The 26110-nt window shown below is 42.2% G+C and overlaps 1 protein-coding gene across 1 annotated transcript in view; it reads left to right on the plus strand.

Moving 5' to 3' along the window:
• ZNF385B (zinc finger protein 385B) overlaps positions 1-26110 on the plus strand; it is a 433027-nt gene that overhangs the window by 74272 nt on the left and 332645 nt on the right. Inside the window, exon 2 of the mRNA XM_075180555.1 lies at positions 25044-25346. Within this exon, the coding sequence (XP_075036656.1) occupies positions 25046-25346 (301 nt within the window). The 5' untranslated portion in view covers positions 25044-25045. The remainder of the gene's footprint in view (positions 1-25043; positions 25347-26110) is intronic.

Below are 26110 nucleotides of genomic sequence, written 5' to 3' on the forward strand. Positions count from 1 at the left end.
GTGGTGCCCCTGGCAAGACTCAGACAAAGCAGATTGCCCTTTGATCATTCCACTAATTAGTAGAGCAGCGTCCATTCTTGTGCTACTCAGAGTATAAGGTGCAGAGGAGAACATACAAACTCTTCACAGCTAAGGCCATGGTCAGGAATTGAACTCATGACTCCAGTGCTCTGAGGCAGAAGTGCTAACCACTAAGCCGCCATGCTGCCCCTGGCAAAAATCAGAAAAAGCAGATTGCCCTTTGATCATTTTTTTTTTTTTATTATTAATTTTTATTTATAGGGCGCCACTAGGTGTCCGTAGCGCCTTACAGGGACAAACAAAATTACAATACGAGGTGAGACAGCACAGAACAGTAAACAGTAATCACAGTAACTCAATGAGCTCAGGGCACAGCTAGAGAGGTGGGGGAGGGGAGAGGGGTAGGTCCACCAACAGCGACACCTAGGAAGGAGGGCATGGAAAAGAGGGAGACCCCTAGGGGGAAGAGGAGGGAGCGAGAGGGGACGGGGGAAGGGGGTCGTCGAGGAGGAAGGCTAGGTAGCTGGAGAGCAGAGTTAAAAGTGGTGGAGACAGGAGGAGAGAAGACCCTGCTCAAAGGAGCGTACAATCTAAGGGGTGGGGTAGACTGACAGAGAGACACGGGAGAGAGAAGGAGGAACGGAGCATAAGGCTAAGGGAAGGGGAATGAAGTGGAAGGGTCGGAAGAAAAGGTAGGAAGTTAAGTGGGAGACTGGAAAGCTTTAAGAAAAAGGGGGGTTTTTAAAGCCCGTTTGAAACTGGACAGATTAGGGGAAGTTCTGATGGAGGGAGGGAACTTGTTCCAGTGGAGGGGGGCAGCGCGGGCAAAGTCTTGGATACGCGCGTGGGAGGAGGTGATCAGGGGAGAAGAGAGTTGACGGTCATTGGCCGATCGGAGAGGGCGGGATGGAGCATGAGTTGAGAGGAGGGAGGAGATGTAGGGTGCAGTGGAGTTGGCGAGGGCCTTGTATGTAAGAGTGAGGAGCTTGAACAGGATTCTGAAGGGAAAGGGGAGCCAGTGAAGGGATTGGTAGAGGGGGGAGACCGACGAGGAGCGGCGAGAAAGGAAGATGAGCCTAGCGGCTACGTTAAGTACAGATCGAAGGGGAGCGAGGTGAGAGTGGGGGAGGCCAGTAAGGAGGAGGTTGCAATAATCCAAGCGGGAGATGATCAGAGAGTGAATAAGACATTTAGTGGCATCTTGGGAAAGGAAGGGCCGGATGCGAGCGATGTTACGCAGCTGGAATCGGCAGGATTTAGGATCATCCCATTAATTAGTAGAGAAAACACGGGGAGAACATACAAACTCTACACATGCAAGGCCATGGTCAGGAATTGAACTCATGACCCCAGTGCTGTGAGGCAGAAGTGTTAACCACTAAGTTACCAAACACAAATGCTCACTACCTTATGAAACCTCTAAAAAATTTCCACAGAATTACACCATCTCTAGAGTTTCAAGCTGTTTTTGGCATAAGGAGAACAATTGGATTTTCGCAACTATGGACTCAAGTTTCCCAACTCACGAACTTTATAACATTACTTACCCATAGCCCACCTTAGTGATGCCTCATAGTTGTCAACATTTTAATAAAATTTCCTCAGACTTTTTTTGGCAGGTAGATGCCGAAACAAAAAGTGCATTTTAGGCTGACATGGGGATGTGATGATAACATACAGTATTTTATTTTCAATGTAAACACAACCATTTAAATCCACTTTAAAGCAAACCTATCAGTTTATGCTTCTAATTATTGTATGCTAAATAGGTTTGTATTCAGTTGATTTTCTTCCTGATGTTTTACATTAAAGGGAGACAGTCATGACAGTGAACTAATAGCAGATGTATTATAGTGAGATTAGGCACATTTGACATTGTTGATTATTTAATGTGACAGATGTTTATAAAATGTTGACTGTGTTGGTTTATATCTGACACCTACAACAACCCACTCAGCATATTAATATTAAGTTTTGCCCTGTGTGCATAGGCGTCTAAAGAAAAGTGTAATTAATATATTTCTTCCATGTGTGACAATAAATAACCACATTTAAATAAAATTATTGCAATTAATCAATAAGTGCTTTTTAAATTTTGTCATAAAGAATTGTGGGCAGAGGTTTGCAAATCAGGATTAGATTGATTATACAAAAACCTACATTCTAAAAAGGAAGTTTAAATTTTAACCCTCTTAGTTGTAGGCTAGTGGCACATGGGCTGTTTGTACACCTGTGTATTAAACTCAGTGTTCACACCTACCTGTTATGTGCATTCCCATAAGTAGTGTGGGCAACAAGTTTAATAAAAAAAATAGTGCAGAAAGTGCCTATATGGCACTTGCCTGTGACAAGTATCACATGGGCTACAAAAACTCCAACATTTTATGCTTAAACAGAATGCAGCATTTTGAAGGGCTGTAGACATTGGACATTATTAACTCACTTTCTATGTAGCAAATGAGTTTTGTCTCTCCCCGAGGACTCTTAATCATCCTACAGCATGGATCCACTGGGCACCACATCGTGCTGCAGCGATATCCAGTCTACTTCACTAGGACTGAATCGGAGAGCCCAATCGGGTACTGAAGCTCACTGAAGGAGAAGCAGAGCAACTGTGTATCACAAATGATATTCAGAGGTCTTTATAAAATCCTGTCATCTCTTCCCAGAACTCTACTGTTAATCTTATTAGTGTATAATTAGCCTCTCACAAAGTTATAGGATGAGGGTGGGGTATAGTTGAGTGTTGCAGCATTGTAGGAGGGGTATAATTGTTGGGGTCAGAGATGTGAAAATTTGTCAGAGAGCAGAAAACCATGTAGTAGAGACAACTCCCGAAGCAGGGGTGCCAAGGGGAATTTGGGGCCCTGGTACAGTAACATCTTATGACCCCTTCCATAGCTGATTAGGGGAGAGGTTGTACATACTCCTAAAATTTGGGTAGGCAGCATCAGGTGTAGGGGATGGGACCACAGCATGTGGAATAGGGTGTGTTTAGCACTTTTGAAGCACTAGGCTGCCTCATTTTATTCTCCCCTCCATTCCAAACCACTTCATGCCCTTCCCAGTCAAATCATGTCACTCTCCAGCCTAATTATACTGCCACATAATGCAACTCCCAGCAACATCATGCTGTCACTCCCCGGCACATTATGCCACTCCCAACAACATCATGCTGCCACCTCCAGACACATCATGCCACTCCCAGCAACATCATGCTGTCACCCCCAGGCACATCATGATACTCCCAGCAACATCATGATGCCACCCCCAGGCACATCATGCCACTCCCAACAACATCATGGTGCCACCTCCAGACACATCATGCCACTACGAGCAAACATCATGCTGCCACCTCCAGACACATCATGCCACTCCCAGCAACATCATGCTGCCACCTCCAGGCACATCATGCCACTCCCAGCAACATCATGATGCCACCCCCAGGCACATCATGCCACTCCCAGAAACATCATGCTGCCACCTCCAGACACATCATGCCACTCCCAACAACATCATGCTGCCACCTCCAGACACATCATGCCACTCCGAGCAACATCATGCTGCCACCTCCAGGCACATCATGCCACTCCCAGCAGCATCATGCTGCCACCTCCAGGCACATCATGCCACTCCCAGCAACATCATGCTGCCACCTCCAGACACATCATGCTGTCACCCCCCCGGCACATAATGCTACTCCCAGCAACATCATGCTGCCAGTTCCACGCACATAATACCACTCCCAACAACATCATGCTGCCACCTCCAGGCACATCATGCCACTCCCAGCAACATCATGCTGCCACCTCCAGACACATCATGCCACTCCCAGCAACATCATGCTGCCACCCCCAGGCATCTCATGCCACTCCCAGCAACATCATGCTGCCAACCCAATGCACATAATGCCACTCCCAGCAACATCATGCTGCCACCTCCAGGCACATCATGCCACTCCCAGCAGCATCATGCTGCCACCTCCAGGCACATCATGCCACTCCCAGCAACATCATGCTGCCACCTCCAGACACATCATGCTGTCACCCCCCGGCACATAATGCTACTCCCAGCAACATCATGCTGCCAGTTCCACGCACATAATGCCACTCCCAACAACATCATGCTGCCACCTCCAGACACATCATGCCACTCCCAGCAGCATCATGCTGCCACCTCCAGGCACATCATGCCACTCCTAGCAACATCATGCTGCCACCTCCAGACACATCATGCCACTCCCAGCAACATCATGCTGCCACCCCCAGGCATCTCATGCCACTCCAAGCAGCATCATGCTGCCAACCCAATGCACATAATGCCACTCCCAGCAACATCATGCTGCCACCTCCAGGCACATCATGCCACTCCCAGCAACATGATGCTGCCACCTCCAATCACACCATGCCACTCCGAGCAACATCATGCTGCCACCTCCAGGCACATAATGCCACTCCCAGGAACTTCATGCTGCCACCCCCAGGCATCTCATGCCACTCCCAGCAACATCATGCTGCCAACCCCAGGCATCTCATGCCACTCCAAGCAACATCATGCTGCACCCCCAGGCACATCATGCCAATGCAGCCAAATACTGCCCTCCTCAGTCATGTCCTGCCACTGCAAGCTTAATCATGACCTCCCCAGTCACATAGTTTTGGCATTACTCAGGCCAAACAAAGAGATTAACATAATCACAGTGTTTTCCAAATAAATAAAATGTGAATTATGTAGTTGTCACATAATGAGGGAACATATTGTAGTTATTACCTATATGTTTTAATGATACAATCTGATATCAGAAAGTCTAGTGTTCTTCCTGTGTCAGTATTTAGTGGCCTTGAATGTCACCTTAAATTCCATTTCCAGAGGCATTAAGAATTGGATTGCAAATCTATAACATTGACCTGTTATGGGCAGTTTTATTTAGTTCTCTTCAATTTAAAGGAAAACCTATAATACAAGTTGCCTTCTATATTAGGTGCTAGTATCATTCACATATATGTCCAAATGCCGATATCTTAACAAGACTTGAGATATTATTTGTGTGCAAAGTATTGTCCCTGCCTACAGCATTTCAGATAGAAAGAGGCTTCCTGTAGTTCACTTGAATGGAACTACTGACAATGAGTCGGATGTGTATAGAACAATATACCCTATGATTGCAGCTTTATTATAAGTCTCTTAAATTTTGTAATAAGCTCATGACATTTGTACACATGTATTTGTGCATATTATAATTAGCTCTATCAAATAAGACATCTTACAGTCATCATGATTTTTTGGTCATTGTAAAGTGTGTCAGGATTCTAATTGCTGCTAAAGTGACTACCACCAGTATTTAAAGGTTAATTGTCCTAAGTATTTTGTCCTTGCCACCCACTACGCTTAACTGAAAGTTACATCACTTACGAATACTGAATATCAACCACAAGATAACAGGATTATGAACCTACAGTTCTTATCTTTCATTTATTTTCAGATTTTGAAAGTGAATTGTTAGCAATTAAAGGGAGCTTCACATAGGAACTATACTTTACAAATCACCCGCTCATTAGTAGAAGCCCCACACTCCAGGCAAGCGTGGCTCAGATAATGTAATGACCATTTCTCCCAAAAACATACTGCTAGGTTAATTGGCTGCTATCAAAAATTGACCCTAGTCTCTGTCTGTCTGTCTCCCTGTTTGTCTATCTCTCTCTTTGTCTGCCTGTGTGTGTGTCTATATTAGGGAATTTAGACTGTAAGCTCCAATGGGGCAGGGACTGATGTGAATGAGTTCTCTGTACAGCGCTGCGGAATTAGTGGCGCTATATAAATAAATGATGATGATGATGATGATGGGTGAAGTTTGCAGAAGTTTGGAATTAAACTGTAGGTATTGCATAGAGTTCGCCGTATTGGACAGCTGCGAGGCCGTTAGAAGTGATCATTACAGGGCCATGTGATGGGGAGGAGGGTTTGTACTGTGACACACTTGTTCTAGTCATGAGACCCTAGCACAGTGTTTTCCAACTCAGGTCCTCACACCCCCCTTAACAGTGCAGGTATTAAGGATATCCATGCTCGAGTACAGGTAATTTAATTAATACATCAGTCATTTTGATTCAACCACCTGTGCTCAAGCTTGGATATCCTTAAATCCTGGACTGCTGTTTGAAGAAGACAGTCTTGAGGGCTGAAATAGAGAAACAATGCCCTTGTTCTCTTATTAGAATGGGAGTTATTTAGGAAATATATCTCCCAGATGGAGTTCTCCGATAATTATACTGTGACACCTTTGTTTCTTAACAACATTCTTTCATTTGTAATTGATTTCTAACCCTGTATGTTATGCAAAATAAATAATCTAAAACAGTTATACATCCTGCACCGCCCAAATTTCTGGTGGATCAGATTGCCATTAGTCATTTGGTTTCTCTCAAAAACAACATTTTGTTCTAGTATATTCTAACAGTGTCACCACTTGAATATGATGTGTATGTGTTAAAAGAAACACTGAGATTAACTTGGCAGGTATTAGCAAATATCCTTTCCCATTTCAATCCTGTCAATAATAGGATGCTGTTAGGCATTAATTAAACAGAAATGCAAACATTTCCTTCAATCTGTTACTTCTAACCTCAATTTATGATATTGGAACGAGCCATTGAAAAGCCATTATGGTCACGTCTCAGGCAATTTAGTTGAAGTGCACATTGTCATGCAGCAGGATGAGGTGGCAATAAGATTTTAGCTGTTAGAGAGTAACATTCATTATTGATATGAGAGGGAAGAGGCTTTATTGCCACATAGAGGTTATTATAATTTTGGAACATGTATTTGATTGTTTTGTATGTTTCTTGGCAGTTATGACTTCCATTTGTAATTTGCCAAAGCTTCTGTGAAAACTAAAAGTTGTGATCGTCCAATGCATGTTAACATAAGCAAAAGTTTGTTAGGTTGCTATTGGTTACAGCACATCTAAACATTTGCTTGTGTTACAAAATAGTTGAGGGTTGCATCTACCATCTGGACTTATTCTGTTAGACCGTTTTCGTTCAGACCATGAATGAAGACTACCATCAGATATATATTGTTTTGTGCTGTAACAAAATTAGGGACTCTCATTGTTTAGAGTTAGGACCACCCTATTAGCAGAATACTCTCATCTCTTTTTTTGCTATTTAACAAAGTGTTAACATTGGAGAATTTAGAGATGTTTCCTACTTTAGCCCCATTACCAGAGCTTACTGCTGTCCTATAGACATTGATGGCGACAGCAACACTATTCAGTTAATTAAGCTCTCAGCATGACGCTACTGGTCTTTCACAATGCGATTCACCTGAAGCCTCTCTGGCTACACTGGAACCCTACCCCGTGGAAGTGCTTATCGCATGCGCAGAGCACTTCCTCCATTCGCCGGCAGCATTAGGATGCTAATAAACAGTAAAACAACTTTGTGGAGGACGGGGGTCTTCACCACGGCTCCCAGAGCAGTCCGGGCTTGGTATATTACAGCGGTATGTCATTATGGATCACCCGCCATTTGCAGCAATGCATATTGTTTGCTACCTTACTCTGTTAATAAATATCATCCAATTTTTCCTGAGCTTTGTGGAAAATATTATGTACAAAATATAGACCGCTGACTCCTTTCTACGGCAAATATAATTTTTATTACAGATTATTTTAAGGTGGAATTACCCTTGTTTTATTCAAGTGTTAACAGTATCTCAGTATTATTTTCAAAATAAAAATAACCTTTTCATACTATCCATATTGGGGGTCATGTACAGTAGGGCGCATTTGCATCCACAAACGAAGATGTAAAATGCGTGGTGCACATTTATGTGTTTAATTTGCATTAAATATGTCTAACAATACATGGAATTCAGAATGAAGACATAAATGCATCCACTTGAAGATAATTTTAGAGCACATCAAGATACGCTTTAAGAGTTTCATGATGTAACAGGCATTCATCATCATCAACTCGACATCCTTTTGTCATATCCTGCCTTGTGCTGGTACCGTTCGCCCCCCCCCCCACAACTGTCACAACAAGCCCAGGCTTTGAGCACTTGTGCTTGGATCACTTTTAGGAGGGGACACGTCACTTTTTTCCATTGTTTAAACCTTTTTTTTTCACACTACAAAGGTCCTTAATGAAGGTCTTCGGTCCAGAGATTGAGCACCAGCTACAGATATGCCTCCTGACACTCTTATCTTTGGCTGATTCAGCCTCTAATGACATGCCTTTACTGTATTCTGCCTACACTCCCCTCTCCTGTTTCATGTATCTAGGGTAAAGGAAGCATAAGTTTGGGCAGCACGGTTGCTTAGTGGTTAGCACTTCTGCCTCACAGCACTGGGGCCATCAGTGCGATTCCCAACCATGGCCTTATCTGTGTGGAGTTTGTATGTTCTCCCCGTGTTTGTGTGGGTTTCTGCCGGATGCTCCAGTTTCCTCCCACACTCCAAAGCATACTAGTAGTTTAATTGGCTGCTGTTAAATTGACCTTAGTCTCTCTCAGTCTGTGTCTCTGTGTATATTGGGGAATTTAGACTGTAAGCTCTAATGGGGCAGGGACTGATGTGAATGAGTTCTCTGTACAGCGCGGCGTAATTAGTGGCGCTATATAAATAGCTGATGATGATGATAAAGTCAGAGATATGCAAAAACCTTAAGACAGACACATTTTTGGTGCAAAGGGTTGTCATGGGAGAAAGAAATTTTGTGCTACCATTCACAAAGATGCCGCCGCACTACCATGAATCTTTCCTCAAGGACACCTGTCATTTAGTTCAATCTTTTTTAATATGTCTAAATTAAATATAATTTAACTTTGTTTGCAGTTTAAGAGTTCATAGACCTGCATATAAAGCCAGGAAATGTCAGTTTGTGTTTGATAAAAGTTTAAGGTGGAATTACTGCTATAAAACATCAGGGGGTAAATGTATCAAGCTGAGAGTTTTCCCGGCGGGTTTGAAAAACCAATCAGATTCTAGCTCTCATTTATTTAGTACATTACACAAAATAATAGCTAGAATCTGATTGGTTGCTATAGGCAACATCTCCACTTCTCAACCCCGCCCGCAAACTCTACATATATTTAGTCTGTGTGCATACTCCAAACAGTACATAGGACTGGCAAAGTGCAATTCTAAGGTTCTGACATTAGCATAAGTGAGGGCATGGGATACTAAGCCGAACACCTCTCATTCTTTCCTGACAGGCAAACATTAATACAAGAGCAATACACATTTAAAAGAAGGAGATGGTGTGATGCAGAATGATTTTAAGTAGAAACTCAAAAAATCCATATTGACAATAGACAGAAAAGATTAAAACAACGATAAAATGTAATAAAATACTTGACTGTCATTTAATCATTGTGACTTAACTGGTGGCAGCCTGGGAATGCTCCGTGAGCCTAGAAACATCAATAGAAATGGCCATGCCCTCACTAGTGCTTTCAAAACTCAGTTTGCTGCTTAATATATTTACAGCAAACTATATTATACATAAAATCATGATCAATTTATTTTATTTGGAATCACAGGTAAAGGTGAAATTATTCATAGGCGCATAAGATTAAGTATGTTTAGCGTCATATGTGTGATACCTCATATGGAATTAACTTGACAAAATATTAAAGTATAATTGTGTATGGTGTACAACTATTTTTGACAAGCAGAATATGTAATCTTCAGATGACTTCCAATTGGCTTGTATACATTAATTAATCTTCTCGTCTTCCCTCTGTGCTTTTAAGCCATGTCTTTGTATAAGCAAGTATTGATCTTGGATGCAACCGAGCTTTGCTCTGTCCTCTGCTTTCTATATAATAGCATCCAGGGATTATATCCCAGAGCAACAGCAATACATAATTTTAACTGCTCACATAACTACAAAGAAAATGCTATATATGTAGTACAAGCTATATTATTAAAGGAATCTGAAGGTGGCTATCCCTTTAACAAATGGTTCTAAATGGGCAGCACATTCAGTGGAGCAGTGCAGGAAATTGTTATTACAAAGAATAGCACCATGCTCTCAGGACAGTAATACTGTGCCTGTAATACTCTTTAATTGGGCGGCCTGATTATCCAGTAAGTTAATTAGGCTACAGTCCAGGGCAAGAGAATTTTGGGGGATGCGGGGTGCAAAATTGTGAAAGGAAAAGGTATAAATGGAAATCCATTTTAAACTATAAGAGAGTAGCTGTTCTTCAAAGTAAAAAGAAAACCTGAAAGAAAAATGTAAGGTTTTTAATCTTGATGTATTCCCATGGTAAAGGCTGAAGACAATGAGTCATCTTTGGGCAGGCGCTTGAGGGAGTAGGAGAGACAAGTGACATACGCAGAAGTGACAGTCCCCTCCACCTTCACCCTCGATAGAGTTCATTCATGCCTCCATTCTGCTATACAGTTCTGATTTTAATTAAAATGAAATGAGTGACAGATTTCCGTGACCTCTTTAATAAGCCAAGTGGAGCTGAGTTTCAAAATAAAATGAACATAAACATTGTGGTGAGAAAGTAAGGGACGCCGGTATCGCTTTGACCGACTACTTATATTCTGGTGCTGAAAGCGAGGGTGCACTACAAGTGTATGAACCTAAGGCTGCCTGAGTCCTTAACCAGGCCCCGCTCTTTAAAGTGTATGTTCCTTAAAAACAGACATGAAGCATTAATAGGTAGGCAGTAGTACTATTTGGCCATAAGAGAGGAAAAGGAGAGGCGGTGATTTGGGACATTAACACCTAATTGCTATTATTTGGTCTGTGCCAGACACTTATTTATCTATACAAACCTTTCAGATGTTGGTGTTGGCGGTGGGATGTGCAGTACACACTTACAACACATGGAAAATCTGGGTATGACACAAATAGGAACTAGATAGTTTGTTGCTGACTCCTTTTATATAGAGAAACTCTCCTGCAGAGATACTATGTATCTTACATGTCCCTAGGGAATGCTCGTCAAGTCGACCATTTCAACCCAGATACATATGAAATACACATTTTGACCTGATTATGTGGCAGTTAATTCAGATGAATGATGAAGGTCTTTAGGTTTTTGGCTGAATTGTGACAAATTTAATCTAACACTTGAATATATAATGCAGAGTTTATGATCAATGTTTCTTTTTGTTTAACATAGAGACAGGTAAGACATTTTACACAGTGTCTTTTTTTCCATTTGTATCAGTTTTACTTTGAACTTACATTCTTTCAAGGTTGTCCTCGCTGCTTTGAATATTCTCATAATTAAAGCATTTTTCATTGTTACTTAGTACCTGTTTCAGTTGAATAATGGGATGCTGATCATTAGTTTTTAACAGCACTTGCTCAAATCTTCTTAGATATTTTTTCTGTTTTAGGTAATTGTCATACTTGAAGGCATTAGACTATTTAGCAGTGTCAATCCAGTGAGAACAATTAAAGTCTAAAGCTTAGGCACCATTTGAGTGAAAAAGGACTTTTACAAAAGCAACTAGGTATTTACAAGAAAGAGATAGGGTTTTTTTCTGCTCATTCTATAGTGAAGTTGAAAAGACCTTGTAAAACCATTTCATCTATGAATTTTCAAACCGTTTGTTACCAGCGAAATTGAAAAATAGATTCCAAAAAAACAATACCCCCCACTGCCACACACACACACACACACACCAGATCAGAGGAGGAACTAGCAAGCTGTGGGCCCCCAATGCAAGGAGGCGGGGAGGAGAGAACCGGGGTCCCTGACCCTCCGCGTCTGCTATGTAGCAAGCTCCATTATCTCCATGTCCCCGGTGCACTGCATCTGCCGCACCAGTGGTAGTTCCGTCACTGACCAGATCCATATATTTTCTGAAACTGAGCACTTCTGGAGACACAAACGTTAGTTTTAAACATTTTATAATACACGCTACAATAGTAAACTGAATTTTTTTATAAAAATAAATAAATTAGAAATACAAAAGCTACTGAAAAAATTGTTTGCAGCTAGATAACTGAAACAACATCTATTGACCAAACACAAAGATGCGCTGAGTGCATTAATACGGTGATACCGTGTAGGTCTAGGTGTACATATGTGTGCTCGGGAAAATGACAAAAAATGGAAATGGTGCGAAAAAGTGTTTGCCAAAAAGCATCCTTGTGAAATGTGTCAGTAATTAGCGAGTTGTGAGACCTCCTAATAGCAAGAGTTCACCTAGAGAATATTGGGGTTGCTTACTAATGTATTGCAGATGTTCAATGAAAGCAAGTGTCTGATTAGTTTATGCATTTGCTTTTTGTAGATAACACCTACTGTATCAAGTGGCAAATAATCCCAAATAATGAATTGATTCACCACAAAGAGGGCAGCACGGTGGCTAAGTGGTTAGCACTTCTGCCTCACAGCACTGGGGTCATGAGTTCAATTCCCGACCATGGCCTTACCTGTGAGGAGTTTGTATGTTCTCCCTGTGTTTGCGTGGGTTTCCTCCGGGTGCTTCGGTTTCCTCCCACACTCCAAAAACACATACTAGTAGGTTAATTGGCTGCTATCAAATTGACCCTAGTGTCTCTCTCTCTCTGTTTGAATGTGTGTAAGGAAATTTAGACTGTAAGCTCCAATGGGACAGGGACAGATGTGAATGAGTTTTCTGTACAGCGCTGCGGAATTAGTGGCGCTATATAAATAAATGGTGATGATGAAAGAGGTTTGATTTGTTTAGAAATCTACAAGCATAAATAGTTATCAGCAAGCCTCTAGCCGCAGACATTTAACTGATTTCTGATCTACTTGTTTTACAAAATTGAAGTCCTTATTTTAAAGGATTAACAAAATATTGTCGAATTTTTGAGCAAACAGTCAAATCTAAGAGCCAGGAAGATCTTGTAAGGAGCCAGGCAAGATGTGCACCCATTGACATTGAGGTACTTATCTATTGATTAGACACATTTCTATTGATAGAAATAACTCACAAAATATAGGCTTCAGCAATCGTTTTTTTAGTCTTATCTAAATGACTCCTGGGGGTAAATGTATCAAGCTGAGAAATTTCCGGCGGGTTTGAAAAGTGGAGATGTTGCCTATAGCAACCAACCAGATTCTAGCTATCATTTTGTAGAATGTACTAAATAAATGAGAGCTAGAATCTGATTGGTTTTTCAAACACGGCAGAAAACTCTCAGCTTGATGCATTTACCTCCTGGGGGTAAACGCATTAAGGTCTGATTTCTGCAAATTGCTGATATTCGGCGACTTTGCAGGAAAAATTTAAAACGTCAATGTGTTTAAAGGTAAAACTTGCCTTTAAACACTTTGCCGTTTTAAATTTTGCCTGAAAAGCTGCCGAATATCAGCGATTTGCAGAAAATGAATCTTAATACGTTTACCTCCCTGGGGTTACATTTAAATTTAAATTTAAGCTGAGAGTCTCCAGCGGGTTTGAAAAGTGGAGATGTTGCCTATAGCAACCAATCAGACTCTAGTTATCATTTATTGAGTACATTCTACAAAATGATAGCTAGAACATTTCAAACCCACCGGAAACTCTTAGCTTAATACATTTACCACCAGCCCTTGTCTACTTGAGGCATAGAAAATGCTAACCATCCCCAGAGTTTACAGAGTTTCGCTCCTGATTCTCCCTTACACATTGGGATATATTCAATTAGCTTTTCAGTCCGCGATTATGTTAGTAAAATGACAGTACGTTATCACAACATCGCAGCTTTCCCTTTGCAACCCTCCAGGTGTGCACAGGTAATCCGCAATGTTGCGGTATCGGATCTCATGCAGCCATGCGTAATTGAATTGAATATTCCCCATAGTGTGATCTTCCAATACCTACAAATCAGGCAGTCTTACTCACTGAGCAAACCAATGTCTGCTGACCAATGCACCCCCCTTAGAATCGCTCTGTTGTCATAACCCATCATCCAAGAGATTAATCTCTATACCAGCTGATATTATAACATAATCAATAAAGAATATAACCACACAACTTCCATGGAAGAGTAATGTGGGATAGACCCTGGACCCTGGGGTGTCTAGCTAGTCTAGCTAAATCCTCAATATCTGTGAGAATTAAGGAAAACTCGTACAAGCTATTCTTCAAGTGGTATTGGGTGCCAGCCCACCTTCACTCTATCTTTGGAAATTCCCCAGACCTGTGTTGGAGATTATACAGACACAGGGGGACCCTGCTGTACATGTGATGGACCGGTCCAAAAGTAAAATTATACTGCGCCAAAGTACACAAACTAATAAAATCTATAATTGATACTCAGATTCCTTATTACCCACTATACTCCCATCTACTTAGACCCATACCAGATACTCCACATCACACCCACAAACTCATAAAACACATATTAAATGTGGCCCAGTGCCAAATTGCATCCTTACGGAAAATTCAGACTTTCCTCCATTAACAGCTATAATTAATAGTATATGGTCCATCTATCACATGGATCGATTCACAGCTTCTCTTCATAACACTCCTAACAGCTTCAGAAGAACATGGAGACCTTAGACAGACTACTTTGAGGCCAAACCCCCATTAAATACTATTTGATTCTTTAGTCCCAAAACACACTAACCCTGCAGGCAGCGACTTATTGTATCCCCTGCATTTGATTCCTCTCTGTATCTATACCAACACACAGTGATTGTGTATTCAAACCTGTTAAATTATTGTATAGTATTATATTTTATTTGCCTTATCTAATTGCAACCATCATTTTATTTATTGCTCCAAGTTGATTGTTTTCTGTGGATACAAAAACCCCAAAATTCATCAGGCGCTCTAGAATATAGTCTTGTGTAATTAAAGGAAAAAATTAGAAAATTGCCTCTGGATGTTGTCTATAGAGGCTGCTAAGATGGTCCCTTATATCAAAAGCATGAAAACAGCTAAAACAGCACACAACAGTTCTAGGAATCAGTGTTAAAACATGTTATTAGATCTTGATTATGTTACTTAACTTGCTATGCCCAAGTATCAATGACACTCACTGTGTTCAACGGAGAAACAAATTATATCCCAAACTCTCAGTTTCCTGCTGAAGGAACACACACAGTCCCAATAATAAGATATATCAGCCATTAGGTTCACACCACTGTGTGAACCTAGGGCCTGATTCATTAAGGATCTTAACTTGAGAAACTTCTTATTTCAGTCTCCTGGACAAAAACCATGTTACCAATGCAAGGGGTGCAAATTAGTATTCTGTTTTGCACATAAGTTAAATACTGACTGTTTTTTCATGTAGCACACAAATATCAACTTTAAATTTCAGTGTGCATATAAGCGATCAAGTATTTGTGTGCTACATGAAAAAACAGTCAGTATTTAACTTATGTGCAAAACAGAAAACTAATTTGCACCCCTTGCATTGTAACTTGGTTTTGTCCAGGAGACTGAAATAAGAAGTTTCTCAAGTTAAGATCCTTAATGAATCAGGCCCCTAGTTTGGAAATATGGTGGTTGAATCCTGTGGTGGTATGTACAATGAGTTCATACCTGTTGTTCAAGCCTCTCCAGCTGGTATCAATGTTAAGGCATAGAGCCATTGAAACATAGACATCTCTCTGTGTACTGCTGTATATGGGGAAGTAGTAATATCACCGTTCCTCTTTGATGATGAGTTCTGTTCCGCTGAATTCCCACTCCTGCCTCACCCTCTTTATAGATTCCCCAGTTAAATGTCCCTCTTCTTCCTCAACACTTTTGATGTTACAATTGTTTAAACTAGGGATGAGCGCGCTCGGATTTCTGAAATCCGAGCCCACCCGAACGTTGCGGATCCGAGTCGGATCCGAGACAGATCCGGGTATTGGCGCCAAATTCAAAAGTGAAACTGAGGCTCTGACTCATAATCCCGTTGTCGGATCTCGCGATACTCGGATCCTATAAATTCCCCGCTAGTCGCCGCCATCTTCACTCGGGCATTGATCAGGGTAGAGGGAGGGTGTGTTAGGTGGTCCTCTGTGCTGTTTAGTTCTGTGCTGTTTAGTTCTGTGCTGTTTAGTGCTGTGCTGTTTAGTGCTGTGCTGTGCTGTGCTGTGCTGTGTTCTGCAGTATCAGTCCAGTGGTGCTGTGTGCTGTGCTCTGTCCTTCTGAGGTCAGTGGTGCTGCTGGGTCCTGTGCTGTGTCCTGTTCAGTCCAGTGGTGCTGTGTCCTGTGCTCTGTGCTTCTAAGGGCATAGTTATTTCCCCAATATTCCCCTGTGTTTAAAAAAATAAAAAAAAGTTTTTTTTATAAAATACCAAAAACTACTTTAATATTTTTTAATTACCACAAAATTTTCACAACCAATCCTGCAGTATAAGCCCATTGGTACTGCAATATTACCAAGTTCACACATTCAGCAGTAAAAGTCCAGTGGTACTGCAATATTACAAAGTTTACACATTCTGCAGTATCAGTCCAGTGGTGCTGTGTCCTGTGCTCTGTCCTGCTGAGTTCCGTAGTGCTGCTGGGTCCTGTGCCGTGTCCTGTTCAGTCCAGTGGTGCTGTGTCCTGTGCTCTGTGCTTCTAAGGGCATAGTTATTTCCCCATTATTCCCAAGTTTGTAAAAAATAAAAAAAAAGTAAAAAAAAATAAAAAAATTAAAAAAAAAAAAAAATATATAATAATTATAACCAAATTTGCAAAACCAATCCAGCATTATAAGTCCATTGGTACTGCAATATTACCAAGTTCACACATTCAGCAGTAAAAGTCCAGTGGTACTGCAATATTACAAAGTTTACACATTCTGCAGTATCAGTCCAGTGGTGCTGTGTCCTGTGCTCTGTCCTGCTGAGTTCCGTAGTGCTGCTGGGTCCTGTGCCGTGTCCTGTTCAGTCCAGTGGTGCTGTGTCCTGTGCTCTGTGCTTCTAAGGGCATAGTTATTTCCCCATTATTCCCAAGTTTGTAAAAAATAAAAAAAAAGTAAAAAAAAATAAAAAATTAAAAAAAAAAAAAATATATATAATAATTATAACCAAATTTGCAAAACCAATCCAGCATTATAAGTCCATTGGTACTGCAATATTACCAAGTTCACACATTCAGCAGTAAAAGTCCAGTGGTACTGCAATATTACAAAGTTTACACATTCTGCAGTATCAGTCCAGTGGTGCTGTGTCCTGTGCTCTGTCCTGCTGAGTTCCGTAGTGCTGCTGGGTCCTGTGCCGTGTCCTGTTCAGTCCAGTGGTGCTGTGTCCTGTGCTCTGTGCTTCTAAGGGCATAGTTATTTCCCCATTATTCCCAAGTTTGTAAAAAATAAAAAAAAAGTAAAAAAAAATAAAAAATTTAAAAAAAAAAAAATATATATAATAATTATAACCAAATTTGCAAAACCAATCCAGCATTATAAGTCCATTGGTACTGCAATATTACCAAGTTCACACATTCTGCAGTATCTTGTGCTACATATAATGGAGACCAAAAATTTGGAGGATAAAGTAGGGAAAGATCAAGACCCACTTCCTCCTAATGCTGAAGCTGCTGCCACTAGTCATGACATAGACGATGAAATGCCATCAACGTCGTCTTCCAAGCCCGATGCCCAATCTCGTAGTACCGGGCATGTAAAATCCAAAAAGCCCAAGTTAAGAAAAAGTAGCAAAAAGAGAAACTTAAAATCATCTGAGGAGAAACGTAAAGTTGCCAATATGCCATTTACGACACGGAGTGGCAAGGAACGGCTTAGGCCCTGGCCCGTGTTCATGACTAGTGGTTCAGCTTCACCCACGGATCTTAGCCCTCCTCCTCCTCCCCCCCCCTACAAAAAATTGAAGAGAGTTATGCTGTCAGCAACAAAACAGCAAACAACTCTGCCTTCTAAAGAGAAATTATCACAAATCCCCAAGGCGAGTCCAAGCGTGTTGGTGGTTGTCAAGCCTGACCTTCCCATCACTGTACGGGAAGAGGTGGCTCGGGAGGAGGCTATTGATGATGTAGCTGGCGCTGTGGAGGAACTTGATGATGAGGATGGTGATGTGGTTATTGTAAATGAGGCACCAGGGGGGGAAACAGCTGATGTCCATGGGATGAAAAAGCCCATCGTCATGCCTGGTCAGAAGACCAAAAAATGCACCTCTTCGGTCTGGAGTTATTTTTATCCAAATCCAGACAACCAATGTATGGCAATATGTAGCTTATGTAAAGCTCAAATAAGCAGGGGTAAGGATCTTGCCCACCTAGGAACATCCTCCCTTATACGTCACCTGAATAACCTTCATAGTTCAGTGGTTAGTTCAGGAACTGGGGCTAGGACCCTCATCGGTACAGGGACACCTAAATCCCGTGGTCCAGTTGGATACACACCAGCAACACCCTCCTCGTCAACTTCCTCCACAATCTCCATCAGATTCAGTCCTGCAGCCCAAGTCACCAGCCAGACTGAGTCCTCCTCAATACGGGATTCATCCGAGGAATCCTGCAGCGGTACGCCTACTACTGCCACTGCTGCTGTTGCTGCTGTTAGTCGGTCATCTTCCCAGAGGGGAAGTCGTAAGACCGCTAAGTCTTTCACCAAACAATTGACCGTCCAACAGTCGTTTGCCATGACCACCAAATACGATAGTAGTCACCCTATTGCAAAGCGTATAACTGCGGCTGTAACTGCAATGTTGGTGTTAGACGTGCGCCCGGTGTCCGCCATCAGTGGAGTGGGATTTAGAGGGTTGATGGAGGTATTGTGTCCCCGGTACCAAATCCCCTCGAGATTCCACTTCACTAGGCAGGCGATACCAAAAATGTACAGAGAAGTACGATCAAGTGTCCTCAGTGCTCTTAAAAATGCGGTTGTACCCACTGTCCACTTAACCACGGACATGTGGACAAGTGGTTCTGGGCAAACGAAGGACTATATGACTGTGACAGCCCACTGGGTAGATGCATCCCCTTCCGCAGCAACAGCAACAGCTGCATCAGTAGCAGCATCTACAAAATGGCTGCTCATGCAAAGGCAGGCAACATTGTGCATTACAGGCTTTAATAAGAGGCACAACGCTGCCAACATATTAGAGAAAATGAGGGAAATTATCTCCCAGTGGCTTACCCCACTTAGACTCTCATGGGGATTTGTGGTGTCAGACAATGCCAGTAACATTGTGCGGGCATTAAATATGGGCAATTTCCAGCACGTCCCATGTTTTGCCCACACCATTAATTTGGTGGTGCAGCATTACCTCAAGAGTGACAGGGGTGTGCAGGAGATGCTTGCGGTGGCCCGCAAAATTGCTGGACACTTTCGGCATTCAGCCAGTGCCTACCGCAGACTAGAGGCACATCAGAAAAGCTTGAACCTGCCCTGCCATCACCTCAAACAAGAGGTTGTGACGCGCTGGAACTCCACCCTCTATATGCTGCAGAGGATGGAGGAGCAGCAAAAGGCCATTCAGGCCTACACAGCCACCTACGACATAGGCAAAGGAGTGGGGATGCGCCTGAGTCAAGCGCAGTGGAGACTGATTTCCGTGTTGTGCAAGGTTCTGCAGCCATTTGAACTTGCCACACGAGAAGTCAGTTCCGACACTGCCAGCTTGAGTCAGGTCATTCCCCTGATCAGGCTGTTGCAGAAGCAGCTGGAGAAAGTGAGGGAGGAGCTGGTAAGCCATTGCGATTACAGCAAGCATGTAGCTCTTGTGGATGTAGCCCTTCGTACGCTTTGCCAGGATCCGAGGGTGGTCACTCTTTTAAAGTCAGAGGAATACATTCTGGCCACCGTGCTCGATCCTCGGTTTAAAGCGTATGTTGTGTCTCTGTTTCCGGCGGACACAAATCTACAGCGGTGCAAAGACCTGCTGGTCAGGAGATTGTCCTCTGAAGAGGACCGTGACATGCCAACAGCTCCACCCTCATTTTCTTCCACATCTATGGCTGCGAGGAAAAAGCTCAGTTTTCCCAAAAGAGGCACTGGCGGGGATGCTGATAACATCTGGTCCGGACTGAAGGACCTGCCAACCATTGCAGACATGTCTACTCTCGCTGCATTGGATGCTGTCACAATAGAAAAAATTGTGGATGATTACTTTGCTGACACCATCCAAGTAGACATGTCAGACAGTCCATATTGTTACTGGCAGGAAAAAAAGGCAGTTTGGAAGCCCCTGTACAAACTGGCTCTATTTTACCTGAGTTGTCCCCCCTCCAGTGTGTACTCGGAAAGAGTTTTTAGTGCAGCGGGGAACCTGGTCAGTGAGCGGCGAAGGAGGTTGCTTCCTCACAACGTTGAAAAAATGATGTTTATAAAAATGAATAATCAATTCCTCAATGAAGTACAGCACTGCCCTCCAGATACTACAGAGGGACCTGTGGTTGTGGAGTCCAGCGGGGACGAATTGATAATGTGTGATGAGGAGGAAGTAGACACTGTAGGGGGAGAGGAATCAGAGGTTGAGGATGAGGACGACATCTTGCCTCAGTAGAGCCTGTTTAGTCTGTACAGGGAGAGATGAATAGCTTTTTTGGTGTGGGGGCCCAAACAAACCAATCATTTCAGTCAAAGTTGTTTGGTAGGCCCTGTCGCTGAAATGATTGGTTTGTTAAAGTGTGCATGTCCTATTTCAACAGCAGACCTCTCAACTGCAGCTCATCCCTCCTCTGCGGGGATAATGTCTCCTGTGCTCTGACACGTCACTCTGTGTACTCTCAGCCTCAGGATCTGACACTACAGCTACCATGCCTCTTGTAGCAGCCCTCACTCCAGGGCCTCTTCCATGTGCAGTGTCCCCCTCTCTCTTGGGTTCACTATAGTGGCATGGAGTTCTCCCCCTCATCCAGGGCACACATTCCTTGCCCTGGCTCAGTCACCACGCTCAGACTTCCAGGCAATGCTGGGGGAGCCTGGGAGCTTCCACCCCAGGTCCCCAGCTACAACTCTCCTCTCCTGTGTCTTCTCTCTCTTTCTGACACTTGAAAGATCGTGCCTTTAAATGAAAAAGTCAGTCTTGATTGCACGACTATGTGCAAGTGCAACAGGGACATTTTTTTGGGTTTACAAAGTCAAACAGTAACACTACGACCCTGTCTGTCTGGGGTCTGTCAATGACGAATTGTCTGGAGCATGTTTTGAGGAGGTATTGTGGCCCCGGTATCAAATTGGGTACCGGGGCCACCCCACTATGCAGTCCAGATACTTGTTTGGTGGAATTCCGACACGTGGAGGGTTTTTTAATTATATTGTGGCCTCGGTACCAAATTGTGTACCGGGGCCACCACACTACGCAGTCAAGATACTTGTTTGGTGGAATTCAGACCAGTTGAGGGTTTTATTATTATATTGTGTGGACCACTCTATCTATACCACACTACAACTCTATACCACTCTATTTCCTACTTTAATTCTATTTAATTCTATTTCCTACTTTAATTCTATTACTAATTAATTACCATAAAGAGGAACCAAAAAAACCAATTTTACCAAAAGTATAATATGACTTAGACTTACAAACACTACACTTGAAAGATCGTGCCTTTAAATGAAAAAGTCAGTCTTGATTGCACGACTATGTGCAAGTGCAACAGGGACATTTTTTTGGGTTTACAAAGTCAAACAATAACACTACGACCCTGTCTGTCTGGGGTCTGTCAATGACGAATTGTCTGGAGCATGTTTTGAGGAGGTATTGTGGCCCCGGTATCAAATTGGGTACCGGGGCCACCCCACTATGCAGTCCAGATACTTGTTTGGTGGAATTCCGACACGTGGAGGGTTTTTTAATTATATTGTGGCCTCGGTACCAAATTGTGTACCGGGGCCACCACACTACGCAGTCAAGATACTTGTTTGGTGGAATTCAGACCAGTTGAGGGTTTTATTATTATATTGTGTGGACCACTCTATCTATACCACACTACAACTCTATACCACTCTATTTCCTACTTTAATTCTATTTAATTCTATTTCCTACTTTAATTCTATTACTAATTAATTAACATAAAGAGGAACCAAAAAAACCAATTTTACCAAAAGTATAATATGACTTAGACTTACAAACACTACACTTGAAAGATCGTGCCTTTAAATGAAAAAGTAAGTCTTCATTGCACGACTATGTGCAACAGGGACAGTTTTTTTCTTTACAAAGTCAACTAATAACACTTGGACCCTGTCTGTCTTTAACATACTTAATGGGATCTCAATGACGAATTGTCTGTAGCATGTTTGGAGGAGGTATTGTGGCCCCGGTATCAAGTTGGGTACCGGGGCCACCCCACTACGCAGTCCAGATACTTGTTTGGTGGAATTCTGACACGTGGAGGGTGTATTTATTTTATTGTGGCCCCGGTATCAAGTTGGGTACCGGGGCCACCCCACTACGCAGTCCAGATACTTGTTTGGTGGAATTCTGACACGTGGAGGGTGTATTTATTTTATTGTGGCCCCGGTATCAAGTTGGGTACCGGGGCCACCCCACTACGCAGTCCAGATACTTGTTTGGTGGAATTCTGACACGTGGAGGGTGTATTTATTTTATTGTGGCCCCGGTATCAAGTTGGGTACCGGGGCCACCCCACTACGCAGTCCAGATACTTGTTTGGTGGAATTCTGACACGTGGAGGGTGTATTTATTTTATTGTGGCCCCGGTACCAAATTGTGTACCGGGGCCACCACACTACGCAGTCAAGATAGATAGATGCGTATCATAGATAAAGTACATTCAGTGGTGTGGGGCAAATTGAAAAATATTCAAAATGCACTGACATTATCAAAAACAAGAGGTTGTCACATGCTAAAACTCCAACATGTATATGATGGAGAGGATGGAGGAGCAGCCGTATGTGTAGTGTAATGCAGACCTGTTGAAGGTTTTTTATATATTTTATTGTGGTGCCCAGTGCCCACTCCTCTACGCAGTCCAGGTACATTTATTGGTGCGAATCAAACAAGTTGATGGTTTTCTTATTATATATATTGTGGTGACCCACTCCTCTACGCAGTCCAGGTACATTTATTGGTGCGAATCAAACAAGTTGATGGTTTTCTTATTATATATATTGTGGTGACCCACTCCTCTACGCAGTCCAGGTACATTTATTGGTGCGATTCATAAAAGTTCAGGGTTTTTAAGATATTGTGGTGACCCACTCCTCTACGCAGTCCAGGTACATTTATTGGTGCGATTCATAAAAGTTCAGGGTTTTTAATATATTGTGGTGACCCACTCCTCTACGCAGTCCAGGTACATTTATTGGTGCGAATCAAACCAGTTGATGGTTTTCTTATTATATATATTGTGGTGACCCACTCCTCTACGCAGTCCAGGTACATTTATTGGTGCGATTCATAAAAGTTCAGGGTTTTTAATATATTGTGGTGACCCACTCCTCTACGCAGTCCAGGTACATTTATTGGTGCGAATCAAACAAGTTGATGGTTTTCTTATTATATATATTGTGGTGACCCACTCCTCTACGCAGTCCAGGTACATTTATTGGTGCGATTCATAAAAGTTCAGGGTTTTTAAGATATTGTGGTGACCCACTCCTCTACGCAGTCCAGGTACATTTATTGGTGCGAATCAAACAAGTTGATGGTTTTCTTATTATATATATTGTGGTGACCCACTCCTCTACGCAGTCCAGGTACATTTATTGGTGCGATTCATAAAAGTTCAGGGTTTTTAATATATTGTGGTGACCCACTCCTCTACGCAGTCCAGGTACATTTATTGGTGCGAATCAAACCAGTTGATGGTTTTCTTATTATATATATTGTGGTGACCCACTCCTCTACGCAGTCCAGGTACATTTATTGGTGCGATTCATAAAAGTTCAGGGTTTTTAATATATTGTGGTGACCCACTCCTCTACGCAGTCCAGGTACAATTATTGGTGCGAATCATAAAAGTTCAGGGTTTTTAATATATATTGTGGTGACCCACTCCTCTACGCAGTCCAGAAAGATACCTTGTTGCAACGTTTTGGACTAATAACTATATTGTGAGGTGTTCAGAATACACTGTAAATTAGTGGAAATGCTTGTTATTGAATGTTATTGAGGTTAATAATAGCCTAGGAGTGAAAATAAGCCCAAAAACTTGATTTTTAAACTTTTTATGTTTTTTTCAAAAAAAATCCGAATCCAATACCTTAAATCCGAACCGAGACCTTTCGTCAAGTGTTTTGCGAGACAAATCCGAACCTCAAAAATAACGAAAATCCGGATCCAAAACACAAAACACGAGACCTCAAAAGTCGCCGGTGCACATCCCTAGTTTAAACTGCTTGTCTCTGAAAACCAAAATAAAAAGTAAAAAAGAAAAAAGAAAATGCTAACTATTTCAATGTTTAACCGATACTTTGCATGCTATGTTGATTGATAACTGCAGTCATACAAAATGGTTAAACCTTGCAGTTCTACATTGGCGTATTAACAAATAAGTATCAGAAGACTATGCACAGTAAAAATAGTAATGACTGTAAAACTATATAACCGGTTGCTTGCTATGGTCATCCATGTCATCCATGTATGTATGTTGAACTCTCCTTGAATGGATTAAAGAAAACTCCCTGCTGAAGTAAAATTATACTATAATACATCCTCACCCTTCAGCTAACAAACCACTGACCAAGGTTCCCGCTATTCTTAACATGCTCACCCCTCAGCACCTGACCAGCCATTGGTTCTACTGCTGGAAGAGACAGGAAAAATATAAATATTAGTGCTCTGACCTACTGTGTTGAGACCTCTGATTGGACAGCTGCTCAGCCATCCACTGAGCACTCTCAAGCTAAGTATGTGCTGAGGTGTCAGAACGGTTGCAGTTCACTTCTTTAACCATTGATCAGGACCTGGGGGGATGAGTAAGTTAGGAATATTGAGCTCTCGTATACGGGATATCACACTTCTGCTAGATGAGGGAAAGCGGATGTAACAATACAGTTGTACCTTTGTAGTTCCTCTTTAAGTCTACTAGAGAGGATGAAGAGACAGACTGGTTGATTATATAATGGTCAACGTCATTTTTAATTCCATAAAAACATGCTGGGAATATCATAGAAATCAATTTATTTCTTTGTTTGAAAAACATATAATTCATGTAGCCGTTTGCCCTGCAGGTATGAAACGCCCGTTGAGTCCCGACTACGTGCTTGAAAATGGGAGGATGAGCACAGCCATGTTTTTGCGGTGCTTTGAAGAGAAGGTAGCCTGGACTGACAATACAGACTGCCAGTTTTCCAATGAAAAAAAAAAGATCTTTTATTCCCTGTGCGACGTGTGCAACATACAGCTGAACTCTGCAGCACAGGCACAAATACATTACAATGGGAAATCCCATCTGAAAAGAGTGAAGCAACTGAACAATGGGAAAGTAACGACAAACGCCTCACCCGGATCTTTACTTGTCAACACCAGCGCAGGTAGGAGACAAACTATTACTGGTATCTATATACTGTACTTTATGGATGCAAAAAAATATTTGGTATGTATAAAGCAATATGGAACCATACTCATATTACTGTTTAATAATCTCTTCATATATGTGTGAAAACAATACATAGGTATTATGTACTGACAGTTCTTAGGTTGAGTTTTTGTCTTATGGCAGCAGAATTTCAGGAACAGCAGCCATAAAAAGTTCATACTCTTGCAATTTGCTTTTACGGGAGGTCCGGGGGGCAGGTGGGCGTGTGGGGGATGGGGCTCAGAGAATCGCATCATTGGCCATACACCCCTAAACGGTCAAAGCCATTTTGACCTATAACAGCAGGGGGCTGGGTCACAATGACGCGTGAATCGCGTCACTTAGCCCCATCTCATTAATTTAACTTACCAAACTGGCCAGGATCCGGGAGGTTGCCCTGCTCTCCCGGGAGTCCCAGAAATTGGGGTGTCTCCCGGATATTCCAGGAGAGCAGGCAAATGTGAATAAGTTGGATATACAGTGCAATATATATTGAGAGCAAAGACAGTTATATGATAAAGGAAATTGTGTGCTCAGCTGTAGTCTGTGTTTCGAGAAATTAAACATTTAAAAAATGAATAAAAAGACTATTGTAACATTATGCACTAACAAGACAAACAGTTTATCTATTGATCCGTCAGTGACTTGATATGTAAGATGGATTTTCACAAAAATGGATGGTAGGATGGCAGACGACAGTGAGCAATTTCTGAATCATGC

Source organism: Mixophyes fleayi, chromosome 7, assembly GCF_038048845.1.
Source record: "Mixophyes fleayi isolate aMixFle1 chromosome 7, aMixFle1.hap1, whole genome shotgun sequence".
Lineage (NCBI taxonomy): Eukaryota > Metazoa > Chordata > Amphibia > Anura > Limnodynastidae > Mixophyes > Mixophyes fleayi.